The sequence below is a fragment of the Miniopterus schreibersii genome (assembly GCF_964146895.1).
Source record: "Miniopterus schreibersii genome assembly, chromosome: 14".
Classification (NCBI taxonomy): Eukaryota; Metazoa; Chordata; class Mammalia; order Chiroptera; family Miniopteridae; genus Miniopterus; species Miniopterus schreibersii.
The window spans coordinates 56,158,251-56,175,257 of NC_138114.1; the positions used below are offsets into that span (position 1 = coordinate 56,158,251).

Genomic DNA, 17,007 nt, shown 5'->3' on the forward strand with positions numbered 1-17,007 from the left:
AATAGCTGAAAGAAAAGAAAATTAAAAGATAAAAAAAGAGAAGGAAAGGAAACACTGACCAGAGAGCTATGGTCTCCAACTTCTCTCTCCCTGCAGGACAAATAAATCTAATCCAGGGGGAAACGAAAAGCTGTTTCGTAACAATCGTGCAGCAATTTTTCCACCAAAAAAGAGGATCCAGAGCTTGTGATTCCTCTGGAATAACGAAGGTGAAAAGAGACGCATGTCTGCACCAGGTGCCTGCACCACCAGAATCCACAGGAAGCTTCGCAGAGAAGTTACTTAGGGAAGCTCGCGGTTAGAATGTAACACTGTCGGTTAGAATGTAACACTGTCGGATTGACTCCTGGCGGGAGCAGCCGTAACAAACATGCCAAGGTCATGGGACAAGGACTCTGCAGCCCGCTGCCTGCTTCCCAACTTTACCACTAATTTGTTGCATGATTTGGGGCATGTTTACTTAACCTTTCCGTGTCTCGGATTTTATCAACCATAAAGTAGGGCAAGCTCATGAAACCTGAGGAGCTCCCATTACTATTAATAAAAATATACAGGTAATGGCCTGAAAACAGCACCTACCACACAGTGAAGAGTCAACACGTTAGCTATTAAATAATAGCATCAGTCAATTCCTTCTCTGCTTATTTTTGCTTTTATAGAACAATATAAAAATTCACATTTTCATGGCATCTACAGTAAGGAGCAGGAAGGGCCCAGGGCTGCCAAGCGGACCATGAACACACTGGCACCCCACCAAGTGCTGCCTGAGTCCCAGCCATGGTCAGAGCAAAAGGGAAACCAGAAAAGTTAGAAAGTTATGTTCAATAAACATAATTCTGTGTAACACGAAGCAACACTCCGAGATCTCCTCTCTGTCCTCCTGACCATATTAACACAACGTTTATCAAGAATTTGCCTTAAATTTACTTATTATTCCTGAAAATTTTTCCATTTTATAATCTTATTTTCAGACTTCTAAAAATCAGATCATTAAAGCTTGAATTAACCCAGAAGTCAGTGCTATCAGCTCAGAATGGCAGGTGATGTGCTAACACAACTGTATAACTAGGACGTAGAGTTTCTACACCCTCATCTCGAATGTGAGTGATGAGAGGGACTGAGCTGTTTCAGGGGCACGGGGAGGCCAGGGGGCTGTCTGGGCTCCGAGGGGGAGGTTTCACGCATCACTGAGACAGCCGGCCCCTCACCCACAGGGCAGCACAGCACAGGGCAGCTCTCGGTCTGCACACGAACAGCACGCTGATCCCTCGCGGGTTATGGGGATAAACACAAGCCGCACGTGTAAGTGTTTAATGAAGCAGTTACAATGCCCGCAGTATGGAACAAGTTCATTCAATGACGACATCCCCTTAAATGCTGAAGTTTATTTACACTGAATTTTTCTGAAATAGCCTTCCCACTGAAGTATGGCTTCACTGGATATGGAACCAACAAATCTTTGATGAGAACTTCATTTTTTTAAGAAAAGCTTATTGATTTTTAGAGAGAGGAAGGGAGGGGGAGAGAGAACATCCGCCGCCTCCTGCACACCCCACCAGGGAATCCAGCCTGCAAGACAGGCACGTGCCCGACTGGGAATCGAACCGACAGCCTCCTGGTACATGAAACAACGCCAACCAACAAGCCACACCGGCCGGGGCACAACAAGAACTCTTAATAAAGACAGTCAAAGGCTGGACTCACGTCGGGCGGGATCCGCGCACTATCTTTCACAGAGTTGCCCTCGACAATGAAGTGGTAAACCTGACCATCGTTATCGGTGAACACGAAATGCTCCCTCGCGGAGATGTTCTGGCTGAGCTCAGACTTACTCTCTGCCTCCTGCAGCAGGCTTGGGGTAGCAATAAGATAAAAATATTTCATTTTCTAGGAGTGACATCCATAATTAATTAACACAAAATATAGACGCATTAACAGAAGGTCCAAAACCCACTAAAAAAAAGGTTGAAGCTAATAACAAGGAAACCCAAGCCACACCCCACTGTCCCACCACAAGAGAACATCCACCCGTGGAGGAGGCAGTGCTCCCCTCCTGACAAGAAGACACTTCCTCACTGCTCCACGTGGAACTCTTTCCACAGGGGAGGGCCTGCCCTGACCCAGCGTCCTGCCGGACATTCCTTATTGGTAAAATAAAGATGTATACTTAGAATTTTCAATGTTTCCTTTGGTGAACGTAAATGACAGTCTGACATCTCTGCATGTTCACTGCCACGTGTGTTTGAACTCCAGAAGCTCAAGTTTGTGGAACAGAAGGATCATTTCACTGGTGGACGTTACTGTTGAGGTTAGTGACTGCACCAAGCGATGTGACAGTTGAATGAACTCTCCAGGAATCCGGGTATTGAGTGAAACACCAGGTGTGTTCAAAGGCAGAGGGCCGTATGCCTCCAGAGATGCCTCTGGATGGCACCTGTCAAAAGTTCCCACCACGACACAGACATTATGGGTGACAGGGCAGGAAAGGGCACACTAACCCAATCACAGACGACTCGGCGATGCTCAGCTCAGTGTCCGAGACCACGGTCTGCCGGGCCATGGCCTCCCGGGTGGCCAGCTGCTTCTTCCTCAGGCTCTTCAGGTTGTGAGATGGCGACCACTCCTGTGGTTAGAGACAGACACACTGAGCAGTGCTCAGTTTCCCTGACAAACAGCTTCCTTCCAGAACCGCCAGGCACACTCACCAGTGCCCAGCGTCACTTATTATCACTACACACGAATTTACAATTTGTCCTTAAGGTTTACCTATTTATAGAAAGGCTGAATGAATGCATTTTAATTAGACCTTAAGGTAGAAGAGTTTAATGGCAAACTTCCAAAAAGTCTAACGACTTGATACTATCGGTTCTACAAAATGAAAACAATACAATTGTAGCATCTCCTATTCCTTCCCTTCCCCCCACCCTTAGGTGTGCAGGGTGAGGTGATCGTGTTCCCTACCATGCCCCTTATCACCCACGGGTCCAGCTCAAACCTCTCATCTTATTTGGTTCTCTTATGTGCCTGCCTACATTAATGTGTTTAATCTACTACCCTCTCACACGTACACGCATGCACTTGTAACTTCTGTGAATAGCACCGAGTTTCCTCCCCATCCCCAGACTTCACTCAGCAGTGCCCCGAAGTTCCTGCTCTGCCGAGTCTACAGGCCATGGGACACTCCACCTGTGCACCACCAACGTCAGTCTGTTCTCTTAGCACAGGACACCCGTAATACCTCAAACTCTCATCACGACAAGTAACACTGCAGTCAACATCCAGGAGCTGAACACCGGGGGCCTGGAGGATGTGTGCTTGCCTCAGTGCTGCCAGGTGGCTTCACTGGACCGCATTCCTACCAGCAGTGCCCACAGGTCCCTACAGCCCACATTGCACCCTTATCTAGGCCCCTGGCTGGCTCTCCAGTTCGTTAGCCTAGAAGGTACAGCATGGTTATTTACTTTACGAATCTCTAAACACTGGTGTGTCTGGATATGTCTTCATCTGCTCGCTGGCCTCCTAGGCTTCTCTGGCATTCACTAACTGGTCACAGACTTGGTCCACCTCTCCACTGAGCTCCCATCTTCTCAGGAGTCCCCACAATACTGATCCCCTAGGGGGATGAGTCAGTCCCATCAGCCTTAGGCACTGGAAAATTTACTTTTCCAGCTTACCTTCCACACTCAATGATGGTGGTGCCCTCTGTTATAATGAAACACATTTTTTTTGCCTTTTGGGTTGACTTTCTGATGCCCTCTCCTGCCCCTAGAGCACGAATATTCTTCTACATTCGAGTATATAATTTTATAGCTTTACTATTTCACAGTTAGGTCACTAGTCCTCTGGGGCCCACCGCTGAATGTACTGGAGACCCAGTATTTTCCCCACCAAGTGAGACTGTTTTTGCAGGACTGTCCTACAGTCTGTCCCCCCCGGGTCTGTTTGTTCCTTTACTGTACAGTAAGTTCCCAAACATCCACAGGGTCTGTTCCTGAGCTCTTCCGACACTGGCCCATTTCCCATTCTTGGGCCAGTACAGCACTGCTTCCATTTCTCTGTTTCATAACTTGTACTGTATCAGGTAGAATGGGCCCAACCTTTAGTCTTAAATAAACACTTTGGAATATGTTCTTCACGCTCCTCACAACATCTGAGTAAAACCTGAATTGGAATTGCACTGATGCAGCATTAGCTTAGCACACCCAAGAATAAGGGTTATCTCCATTTATTTAGATCACCTTCTCTGAACACACATTTTTACCAAGAAAATACATGGCAGTAATGATTTGAATCCAGGCTAAAGAAAAACATTCACCACACACACATATCTAAGTAAACTACTTAGCTCTTAAATTATAACTTACCAAAGCGGTTATTACAGGGAAGTTTTTGGACATTTCTCTAAGAATAGTGCAAGTCCTAATGTCCCATAACTCCAGGGGTTTGTCTTTGAATACAACTGCCAAATACTGCCTAAAATAAACAAAATTACTAAATAAGCCCCTTTTTGAAAAATTTTCACCATACATAGTACAAGTAAAAAGTTCAGTAAATCAAAACACTCAGATGACATAGTCTCGACTCTGTGTTTCGGTTACTCACAACTGTAAACCTGTACACATAAATTATATTCTGTTATTTTGTTATTTTGATAGACTGAATTTCTATATTTCATATGGAAATGCAAAGATCCCAAAAAAGCTAAGGCAATTTTGAAAACTATTTTAGAGAGCTTACTACTTTCTTAGATCTTCTGACTGGTTTTCACTTAGTCTTTGCTTTAATAATCCTGCCTTACATGTATATTCCCTCGAAACAAAAACCTCAGAAACTTCCAGGAATTAGAGTGCGTATACAACTAAGTAAAGTGATTCTTTCACTTAATAAACCCATGCTGAGGTGGAAGCCCACCAGAATGTCATCATTTTAACAAATGACATTTTCTCAGTGGGAGACAGGATTTGTGTCCATACAGCTACAGCAGAAGAGACAGGGTTGTTGGCTTTATCAATCTAATGAAATAAGATCCACATGAAAGTCACCTCATCTGCGTAGAATTAAGAGAGACAGCAACTTAATTTTGTGATCAAATTGTTTCCATGAATATGGCTGCATATCACCATCTGCTCACATTAAGAAATCCCAGGTGGATGTCCTCACTCTCCTAAAGATGGAAAGAGAATCCCTGACACTCCACTTGACGACCACAGAATTCTTAGGTGGACACTTACTTCAAGTGAGATACTTTGATCACTTCGATGGGAGATTCATCACTGCCTCGTTCTCCTCGAAAAGCAATGCTCCTGCCTTTAATTGCAAATGTTAGAGAAGACGTGAAAAAACAGCACCAGACATGGAGGAAACAAAAAGCTACCCTGTGTGCTCTGACCCTGCAACTCTCCTCTCCCTTCACTCTCCCACTTCAGGGCGTGTTCTCAAAAAGTATTACAAGTTAAAGACAAATAGTATGTTACTTATACTCAAAGTCTACTTTATAAAAAGATATTTTCACTTGTTATAGAGTTTCTTAAATTTCTTCTGTGGTTTCTTTCAAATAATTTAATTTTAGAAACTTAGAAATATCACTTTCTAGCATTTGAATGCATTTACAGGAGTTATAGGAGAATTGTCACTGTGACAAATGGTACATTTACAGTCACGTGAACATCCCCATGCTTACAAATACCAATTAGTGGGGAAACGCTCTGACAGATGTGTAAGATTTTCCTGTCTGTGTGCAAAATACTCAACTGAAATATTGTGACATATTCCTATCAAAAGTTCTCCACAAACTAAAATTGGGGAATGATAAGAATTAGTTAACTGCCAAAGAAGCTAAATGATTTTCTCTAATTAAAGAAATGAAATTCTACCTTATGTCTGAACAAATCTTAATATATTTTCCTAGGTTTTTATTTATATTAAATGAAAGAAAGAACATACTCAATTTAAAGACAACAGAATGCCCACAGTCCTCCTTGCTCTTCAAACATAATTTCTCTGTTATTATTCACCAAATATTTCACATCCTTTCCTGACTTTATTAGTCAGCTGCCCTCCTTAGAAGACAAGGCTGTAAAAGCCTATAATCTATGAACTCATCTCCCACTTTAAGAGTCAGTAACTATTGCCCGGCCAGGCGTGGCTCAGCGGTTGAGCGTCGACCTAGGATCCAGGCAATCGGGGTTTGATTCCCAGTCAGGGCACATGCCCGGGTTGTGGGCTCGATCAATGACTCTCTCATCATTGATGTTTCTATCTCTCTCTCTCCCTTTCCTTTCCTCTCTCTGAAATCAATAAAGATATATTTTTTAAAAGGCAGTAACTATTACTTAGAAATTGGTTCCTCAATAGATTGTGCCCCGAATAGGAATTGAACACAGGACAAGGGCCAGCCAACTGAGCCACACTGGCCAGCGCGAGACTACCAAAAGATTTAAATTTGAGCATTTAAAAACAATCCTTGCCTACAAGTTTTTTAAGGGTTTCCTAAAAAGTCTAAAATTCTGAAATAGAACCTTGTAAAGTTGAACTACAAAGATTTATTTTAAAACTGTACCTTTGATTTCCTATAGCAATGTCTATGAATGAGGAACTGGTGTCCTATTTATTTATGAAACTGCCTGTCAGGCTAGTGGTCTCCATTTCACCACACAATCTGCGTACAAACAAGGATGAGTCTTTTCTAGGAAAACCACTGCAGACCGACAGGGAATAGATGCATAAACACAGAACACAGGGAACTCCACGGCAAAAGAAAGTGCTTTAGAACATGCTTACAAGTGACACTACCTCTGACCAACAGGACAAACCATTTCGAACCTTTCAATAGTCTAAACACACAAACCTGTTGGAAGATCAACCAGCTGAAGCTCATTTCTCACTAATCCCATGTTGTTTGGTGTTGAGGTAGCAAAAGACAGAAAGCCAGTCAAACTCGTCCACTCGATACCCCTATAATGAGAAATTAAACAGATTAATCTGATACCTTTAAAAAAAAGTTTTTCTTAAGACCTAAATTATACAAGTTAATTAAGAAGTACTATTACTATGACCATTTATTTGAGGCTACATTACCATATATTTCCAACATTTATAAAATTATTTCTAGTTAAAACTATCTCCAAATAATGACAAGATAGTCTGGTTATTGGCATTCGTAGCAGCATTAAAATAACTTAAAACCTGGCAAAGGAGAGCGTCACATCGCAGCAGTTTCTGAGAATCCCACTGCTTAAAAACAAGTGGTATAGAAATATCTTAATTGAGCAGGCTGCTTAAAGTTAAGTACACTCAGGAACTTTATTAAATTTCATCAAAATTCTCGGTCAGGAAACAGAAATCCCTGAAACAAACAATACAAACTGAGCCGTGAGATTTGGAAGTGGGTGAAAGCTCCAGATGGCATCTCAGAGAAGAGCAGAAGAGAAAAACCTCAAAGACGACTCAGTGACGGGGCAGCAACCTATCCACCTAGTGCTGGGGAGTCTCCTCTATGGGGATGGCAGGACGTGGGCCCATGTCTCTCCCACTAGCATAGCTGGAGTGCTCACTCACCGTCATGGTGGGTGGAGAATGGGGAAGAGAGGGCCAGGCCCAGGGGACATGCAACCACCAGGGTCATGAGGAGGAGTGAGACACTGCACTACCACCTCGCACTGCGTGCAAGGTCACGGAGGCTGGCTAGGAGGGACTCCAAACCTCTGCTCTACACCGAGTTGCTCATCAGCATTTATGGGACATTTTTACTGTACTGTCTACGGCTGCTTTCATGACACAGGGCAGAGCTGGATCGCTGTGACAGAAATGTTACAGCCTACGGAGCCTGAAGTATTTGCTATCCAGTCCTTACAGAAAACGTTTGCCAACCTCTGATCCAGCTGATCCACTTCTCCTCCAATGTGAATGCAATGGATAGGTTTAGCATTAAAGGCCGCTCTGCATGTCTCCCATTTGCCCAAGAAGGTAGTGGCTTCCACCGTCCAGGCCGCAGGGCCATCTGCCTCACCCTACCTGACCAAACTTACCTCTCAATCACCTGACTCTTATCTACTTTAACTACAGTAACTTTCCTCACTGACCCTGGTGTATCCACCTCGTCTTTTCTCAAAGCGGCAAACCCCAAACAAACTAAAAATAGTATCTGCAACAGCAGGGAACTGCTGTAGTCATCAAGGATTATAATTCTTTTTTAAAAAAATCTATCTCTATTGATTTCAGGGAGAGGAAGGGAGAGGAAGGGAGAGGAAGGGAGAGAGAAGCATCAATGATGAGAAAGTAATTGATCAGCTGCCCACTGCATACCCCTGACTGGGGATCTACCCACAACCCGGGCATGTGCCCTGACGGGAATTGAACCTCGATCTCCTGGATCCCAGGTTGATGCTCAACCATTGAGCTGCATGCAGCCAGGCAAGGACTATAATTCTTTAAAGGTAAACCTGCTGAAACCCTCAGACTGGGCTATTTAAAACTGAGTACTCTTGAGAACTTCCAAGCCCAAGACGACCTCTCTTGTTCCCTCTTCAAATACTATGTGAGTGCAAGGCCTGGCTCCAGCTGGTCTCCCTTCCTCTGTTTCCCCATCGGCTGTGCAAGAATGAAAACGCTGTGTGAATAAGACAGGCCTGGCACTGCGTGTATCAGCCATTATCACCGTCGTTGTCGTCACTCTTACACCAAAATCCAGCTCAGGCCCTATGCTCTTCAGGAGGGCTCCCTGTTAAACTCAGACCACTCCCATTGTGACCACCCTATAATTTGGTTAATTACTCACTGGAACAGTCCCTTGTCTCGTTTCTCTCTTTCCCCTACCACGTAACAGCTCGAGTTTTCAACGTGACCAAGAGGAAAGAACCATTTTGGACATACCCTGCTCTGTTACACACAGACCTCAGGACACACGCTCCAAGGCCTGTTGCTGGCATCTGGACTGCTTAGGCTCCAGTACTAAAGCCACTGTCTCTGCACACGACAATTCCAGTCCTCCCATTCTCCATGCCGTCTTTATACACATACACCTGCTGAGTACCCAGCACAGGCTAGTGGCCATGCCAGGCACTGGGAATACGGCTATGGAAGAGACGGATACAATCGCTGCCCTTCTGGAACTTCTGGTCCAGCAGGAAAGATCATACATGTTCGCTCTGTACTGCTTAATACCAAGGAGAGCAGTGCAGAGGTCAACAGGAGCTTGTCAGAATCACACAAAACCTGATCTCTGGGGCCAGGCGAGGTTTCCAGGACCATAAAGCTGAGGGCCAAAGGCCATGCAGGGCTTTGCCTGGAAGCCTGAACAACAGAGGAAACAGGCGACTGTGTGAGAAGCCCTTCCCTGGACTGTACTCTCTCTGCAAGCAGGTGCCCTGTCCCTTCTCACCAGGCATGTGACAGGCATTCAGTAAATTCTGTCAGATTAAGTGACGTTCGAGAGAAGCCTAGCATTCTTTCTATTCACTATGCCACACACATTCAAGAAGTGCCCTCCCTGTGTTTATAAGCTGCCCCGTGTTCAGAACACACAGAATGGGGTGGCTGTTGTTTGTAATCCTGCGCTGTGAGCGGGCGCCTCTGAGCAGCCTCTGCAGCAGCCAGGATACCCACCTGTTATCTACTGATCAACAGAAGAAAATAAAAGTTGGCTGGACTTCCAGGCAGATTAGACGAGGAGGGGTTAACTTCTCAAAAGAGAAGAATGGGAACTGGTCACACACAGCTAAGCATAACAGTGCTCTAAGAGTCGAAGACTATTGTTGAGGTTTCAACTATGCACTGAGCTCTACAAAAGACGCGTTAAGAACAGCAACTCATTTTCTGCCTCAATCCAGGCTTGTTTTGTAGGGTTCCTTGCTACCGAACAAAGAACCTCATCAGTGGTATTTGGGATTCTGCCTCCTACAAGTTTCCAAGCTGGGCCTGCTGACCTCCACTGGGGGTGCTAGAGTCTACTTCTCAGCCCCAGGTGGCCAGGGGAGCACACACTCCTGCAAGGCCTTGCAGTTCTAGGATTATGTAAAACTAACTTCTGCAAATTTATCGACAAACTAGAGATCATTTAATTCCCACAAATCACTCAAGTTCTTCAAAGCAATACTGAGCCAATCAATGTTCTGATACCCATATAAAATACTGTTCTAATACTCTCTGACACTGAAAATAGTACTGGGTTCTATTATGATAAATCTAGTCTGCTGGAAAAAGGCACAAACGAATAATCTAAGAAAACCTACATGTTCCTATTCACCTACTTCCAGGTATCGTCCAGCAGATGACATGCCTCACAGATGCTGCTGCTCAATGCGCACTTGTAGAGCACAGCTGGCTAAAGCATCGTGGCTTTAGAAAAACCACACAGAGGCAACTACCAGCAGCTGGGCAGACGGTCCCTGGCCATGTGCCAGCATGAGATTCAAGCACTTAACACTAAGTGTTTTTAACACATTCAGTATTAGGTACAAAACTGCTTTCTGAGAGCTGACCTTTAATTTGCATGTGGATATCTAAAATGTATTGGGTTGACTGCTAATGAGTCCAGCAGTTTTTATAACACATCTGTGAAATTTTCATAATGGCTTTTAATTACAGTACTATAATTGCATTAATTGAAATACAAAGACAGCGGGATTTTAGCATCTTCTTGGGCACCATCTCTGAATATAAAAGGTGAATTATCCTCAAAATGGCAATTAAGAGGGAAAATTCGTATCAAAAATGGAGCATACTTGTGTGGTCATTCACAACAGCCCGTGTGAGGAGTCATTTGGAATCCCAAGTAACAACGTACACACATTTTGTCACTTAGTAACAAATATTGTCACAGAAATTGTAAGTCATGTAGTTAGTGACAGCTCTGACCTGGATGAGCCACTTTAAGAAATGAATAGCTCACTGATAAACTAGCGACTGTGTCTTTATTAAAAATTTCACTATTCAGAAAAAAATAAAATGTACTTGATTTTCCAGAAGCATGTATCAGATTCCTAACATGAATCCTGGCTCAGTCACACTTTTATCTTATTGCCAGATGTTTCCCGCTATCGATGTGCATACACCACAAGTACAGGAGCTCAATTCTGAAGCCTGAAAGCCTCCGCTGCACTCCAACTTTCGGATTCTGCAATATGTAGCTTCCTCTCCTGTGAACTGGGAATAAACTAGTGCTCACTGCACAGAACTGTGGTGGAGACTCAATAAAACGGTGCAGGCCAAGGGGTAGCACTTAACATAATCCTCAGAACAAGCACTGATTAAATGGAGAGTTCTGACTGGCTGGTGCTGGCCATGAGGAAACACTACACACAAAGGGCAAGGGTGAGAGGGAATGTCAAGAGAAGAAACATGGACGGGAAGGGAAGGGAAGAGAAGCCACTGGCAGTGGCAGCAGGGACTGCGGGAAGAAGAGAGAGAAATGACAGCCTTGTCGATGTACCTCGGAAGCCCAGCTTTTGAAGACAACACTGCTCCACGTAAATGTAGTGAGGGAGACACTGAAGGGGCAGCACAAGGTGGGATCAGCAGTAACCCAGCTGCACCACCAACCATGCGCCTGGGAGAAGGCAACGTAAACCCTTCGGGAGCTTCCATCCCCATCAGCAGCTGTGACACCAAAGGGTTGACCCTGCTCATTCAGAAAATGCATTTACTCAGAATAATATGTTCTTTACGGGTTCACTAAGAACTAACATGTGCATAGGACCTACACTTAGGTAATGGACAGAAGACAGAAAATGGTCTTTCTTATATTTTTGTTAAAAGGTCATAAAATACTGGCAATTTAATAACTTTATACATGTGTAACTGCTCGAGTATAAAAAGGAAAGCAGCCACACAACCAGCACAACAAGGCCAGAGAAGATGTGCCTGCACTTTAAACTGGAAAGCAAGAGGCATTCCTGTCCCTCAGCCTCCCTCACATACACTCACAAAACAAATCTCGTCTCAAAATGAACAAGTGCTACAGGCTCGGTCCTTTTCTGACGGTGCTAAAACAAAGAAATAAATGAGACAAATTATTAAAATGACACTTCTCAGGTTTTCATAAGCCGTCCTACTGAGGGACCTTTATAGAAATGGAAAGTGAACTAAATAAGCCTGAACAAGGAAACACAGTGACTTCCAGTAAGAAAACAGCCTGAGCCTGAGAAGAAACAATTCAGGTGCAGCAGTGAGGACACTCTCCACTGCGCAGTGCCCTTCACAAAAGGCACACAGTCAGTGCTGCTCCCTGATCACAGCCATTAGTGGGACATGAAATTTATTATGCGAAGTTCTCAAATAATCAAACTGCAGAGTGCTCCATGTGTAAGAGCCTGAGTGTGTGACTCAGCGACACAGGACATACTCACTTGACTTCACAGGAATGGACGCTTAACTCCTTGTGCAGCAGCCCGCTGGTGAGGTGGTAGACCAGGACAGAGCCGTTCCCCGTGCCTGCAGAAACGACATACAGGACGGTATTTACCGGCCGGGTCCAGATCATTCCAACACAGTCTTTTCTCACGATTTCAATCATTTTACAACATTTATCTTTTATAAAAGCATATGATCTCAGGTAGTGTATCTAATTCTTAATTAGAAAGGACAGGGTCATACCTGAGAAAGTAATGTTTCAATTCTTAAACTGCTTTTGTAAGTTAAGCAAAAAAGTCAACAGTGTAAGTGGTCAAACAATTATGATCTCACTGCCCATGACTCGAAGGGATTAATGAATTCATTTAAGGCAACAAATGTGGAAATAACAACAGAATGTAATAATACTAATAATACTTAATACTAATAAAAGTGGTAGGCAAATTTCAGCTGTAGCTTACTTACTGAATAAAGCTTCAGATATAATTTATAGAACTGCTCTAGAAAACTACAGGGTTACACCTGCTTCCACTGATCAGCGAAGCCACCATAAGACTGTCCAGTGCTGAGAAAAGGGCTAAAGAATTACTAACACTTTTCAGCTCACAGACCTTCATAATAACCAAATAATTTCTGTGCTCTGCAAGTTTTGCTGATGTTGAGCCTATGACCTGTAACACTCGAGGGGCCCCCTAAGGAGACGCAATCCCACGGCTGAGCTCTGCTTCTCCCCCCGGGTGACTCCGCAAACACCTAGGCACTTATTTCACGCTTTGTTTTTACTTTGTTATTATACTGAATTCAATGAGTGACTTGATATTCACTATACACCAGTACAATACAGCTTATTCTACAACAGAAATCTCAGACCCTAACCTGGCTCTTATTATCTAGCTGTCCTAAGGGATACTTTTCTCCAAGAAATTGACAAAATCCTAACTGAAAAATTAAGTATATTGACCTTGAACATACATTGTACACTGACGAGTCTTAATTAAAAAATCTATAAGAGGTTTAATACAAATCAGTAGGTCCTAAAGCAAAAATTAAACATTTGCATTTATATAAATCTGGACATATGTACACATGGACCACTGAACCTTAAAATTCAAATCACTTTCAGAAGATAGTAATGAAAAAATGGGAAAAATACTACCACCAGTCATATGCAAATGAGCAGCTAGGACTCACGAGCCAGCCAGTAAGCTGACATCTAGCGTAACTCAGACACAGCTCAACAACATACAGGTGGTCGGGTTTTCATTTTAGAAAAAATCACAAATCCCATGTTTACAGACCTGGGGAAGAAGCCAGAAGCCAACAAATACAGTGGTGCCTTGGTTTTCGAACGTTTCAGAACTCGAACGGTCTTCCAGAACGGGTTACATTAGAAAACTGAGGTACCACTGTAGCATCTTTCAAGAAATGATTTCACTTGACCTCTTCCTCTTCATTCTCAAAGATAAAAAGGATTTTCTAGTAACTAGCAAAGTTAAAAGTCTCATAAAATATAAAACATGACGAATTAAAAACAAAACAAAACAAAAAAAGGTCCAAGCCCTGGCCCGTGTGGCTCAGTGGCTGAGCACTGTCCCGTGCACCAGAAGGTTGCCAGTTCGACTCCTGGTCAGGACACAGGCCTGGGGTGCGGGCTCGATCCCCAGTAGGGGGCATGCAGGAGGCAGCTAATCTGTTTCACTCTCACATCGATGTTTCTCTCTAACCTCCCTTCCATTCTCTCCAGAAAGTAATTAAAAAATGTTTAAAAAACAAACAAAAAAAAACCACCCCAGGTCCAATACTCACCAACCGCAAGCAGTGGCTGATACACCTTGATGTTTTTTGTGGTCAGCGGTGGACACATGCGGACTGTGAACTGTGGGGAGGGCAGCCCAGAGACCAGCCCTGTGAGCAGGAACCTGAGGTGCACTTCCTGCAGAGCGGAGCCTGTGGGACGTTCTCCCCCAGCAATGGCGCTCTGCCCTGGTTGGTGATGGAAAGGACCCAAATATTAACTGTGTGCTGACGTTCAAAATCTAAGAAACTCTTCAGGGAAATACTCTTGCGGCCTAGAAAAGTACATCCAGGTCTAGAAGGTGTGACATAGCACCTCAGGGGTGTAGCTAGATGAGAGCTCTGTGCTTCACCATGGGACTTATAGTGCATTCATTGTCCAACATCTCGAAAGATAGATACTCCAGAGTACTGCTATCCAGGATTGCTAACCGCTGTCTTCTAAGAAACACCATTTCTGCCAAAGTTCCTGGGATTAGGACACCAAAGGCAGGTCAAGGGGACTTGGATGAGAGGGCAGTTTCCGTGGAGGGGATGGGGCAGCACTTTCTAAAGGTTACTTTCAATTGATGACTTCGTAAAGGGTACACAGAGTCAGTGATCACAAACAACAGGTCCAAGAACTCACTGAGATTTCTAATGAGAAATCTCACAAAATTTAAGCTTTACAGTTAAATATGTTATATGTAAATGTATTACATATAACCTGTAACTGTTGAGAGTTAGGTATTAAATGGAGTAAGTTTCAGATATAACATTCATTCTTAGTTTGAGAGATATCAAGTCTCAAACTAAAAAGATGACTCCAATGAAAACGAGTGTAACAAAATGCGAACATAGAGACTAAACAAAATCAACACCGTTTACTAACAAGGTATACAAACTGTTTCCTATAAACCACTACTGACTGCTGACTAAATTGTCAAAACTACTACATAATAAAGGCTGTGAGTGTATATATGCACACACACACTGTGAAAAGAAAAAATGCAAATAATTACTAGAAGTGGGTGACAGGACTCAATATAATCTTTTGAAGCTATAAAGTTGTTTTAATAATAAAGTTGTTTTAAAATCCATAAGATATACAGAAAAAAATGGCCACCAATTTAATGCAAATAAAATGATCCCTTAGGATCAGTCCTACAATTGATATCAATCTTTGGTGACAAAAGATGGGGCCTAAATGAGTGGGAAGCTCACCAGGCAGGTGCATGTTTACCAGCCTTCAGTATCCTGGAGCTGACTCCTGAGAACTGCCACACTTTTGTTCCAGCATCTTCCGTAGAGGCAATTCACAGGTAGGGCAGATCAGGCCTTAAGAAGCAGCGGCCTTTACCCAATGAATATAAATCAGGCCTCTGGATTTAAATGAATTGCTTTCAATTATCACTAAGTACACAGTGAATTTCAAATTAAAAGTTTAATTAGAAGTTTTTATTAGAATGTTTTCAAGTAACAAAGCTTTATTTGTTTAACACTTTTAAATCAACTACATTGTCAAGAACTAGTATATAATCTATATCCTTTTGTCTCTTGAAAATGTAATTTATATCACTTAGATACCCAAACAGCATAAAATTTCAGTCTTTCACATTACTGATTAGTTCTGTGCATGTGTGTGTTTACAGTTCTTTTCAATTTAATATTTTTATCAAGTGCAGACAAGGTCAATTAACTCAGAAAATTGTGTTACTGATAAAAGTGCATTTTGCAAAACAAGTTTGTGTCTAAACTTCCTTCTATGGATTTGTCTGGAAGGAAAAGAGAAAGAATGTGAAATATAAAAGTTAGTATCACTGAGCAAAAAGATTTACACCTTAGAGGGATCATTAGAAAACCAAGGCCTGGAGAGGTCAGGTCTTGCCTGAAATCCCAGAGGAGCAGCCAGGACTGGAGGCCACAGCTGAGGGGCAGGCTCCAGAATGGGGTGAACAAGTTCACGTTTTGGCTCTTCCACCTCCTGGCTGTGTGGTTTTAAGCAAATTTTTTAAATCTCTCTGGTCTCAGTTCCCACAAACATAACTGGAGATAGTATCACTTCCCTACAGAGCGCCTACCACAGCACTTAATACAGCAACGAGCACCCAGCAAATGTCACTTCTGATTAAAAAGACTAATAAGGTGAAGCTCTATCTTGTATATCAAGCATTTAAACAAAACAACCTACTAAATAACACTTATTTTCAATTACATCATGGAAGAATAAATATGATATAGAAAATCCTTTCTAAACCACAGCCACAATTTAAAAGAATTAGACATCACAACTGCTTGGCATATTTATAATTTCTAGTTGAACAATATTTGAAATCACAAATCATTATTCTTTGCCTAATACATACTGGCCCTATAATAACTAAATAAGTTGGAAGCAATATTTTATCTGCAAATAAGTATATGTTGAAAGAAACACCAGTGTGTATCAAGACAATGTATGTCAAAAAGGTAAAACAAAATAATTTTTTCGAATCCTTCTCAGTTCTTTATTCCTTCATAAATATTTACTGTGCATCTAGAATGTACAAGGCTCTGGCTCTCTACATTTCTGTTTCCTCAAGTATTAACTCTGACTTTATAATAACTGCAAATCAGTGACTATTAATTTTGCCCTTTAAAAAGCACACCTGAAGTGAAAGTCAGAGAGAAACGGAAGCTCACCGATCATGTTGTCCAGGGAGAGGTCGGGGAGCTTACTCTGCAGCACTCCTACTGGGACCCCACAGAAAGACACCGGGGAGTACAAAGGGGACACGCCAGAGCTGCTGCAGAGACATGATAATTGCACGGCTTTTAACAGTGACTAACAAAGTACTGATTTCAGGTCACGGTAATCTATTTTTCTCACCCACAAGTCAAATATCT

General features: G+C 42.8%; 1 protein-coding gene across 1 annotated transcript in view; it reads right to left on the reverse strand.

Annotated features, from left to right (window-relative positions):
• Nucleotides 1-17,007, reverse strand: part of WDR11 (WD repeat domain 11) — a 39,236-nt gene that overhangs the window by 12,592 nt on the left and 9,637 nt on the right. The window contains exons 9-16 of the mRNA XM_081158039.1: nt 16,804-16,907; nt 14,155-14,331; nt 12,345-12,429; nt 6,848-6,954; nt 5,232-5,307; nt 4,365-4,473; nt 2,499-2,623; nt 1,705-1,852 (exon numbers count right to left, since the gene is read on the reverse strand). Coding sequence (XP_081014165.1) covers nt 1,705-1,852; nt 2,499-2,623; nt 4,365-4,473; nt 5,232-5,307; nt 6,848-6,954; nt 12,345-12,429; nt 14,155-14,331; nt 16,804-16,907 — 931 coding nt within the window. The remainder of the gene's footprint in view (nt 1-1,704; nt 1,853-2,498; nt 2,624-4,364; nt 4,474-5,231; nt 5,308-6,847; nt 6,955-12,344; nt 12,430-14,154; nt 14,332-16,803; nt 16,908-17,007) is intronic.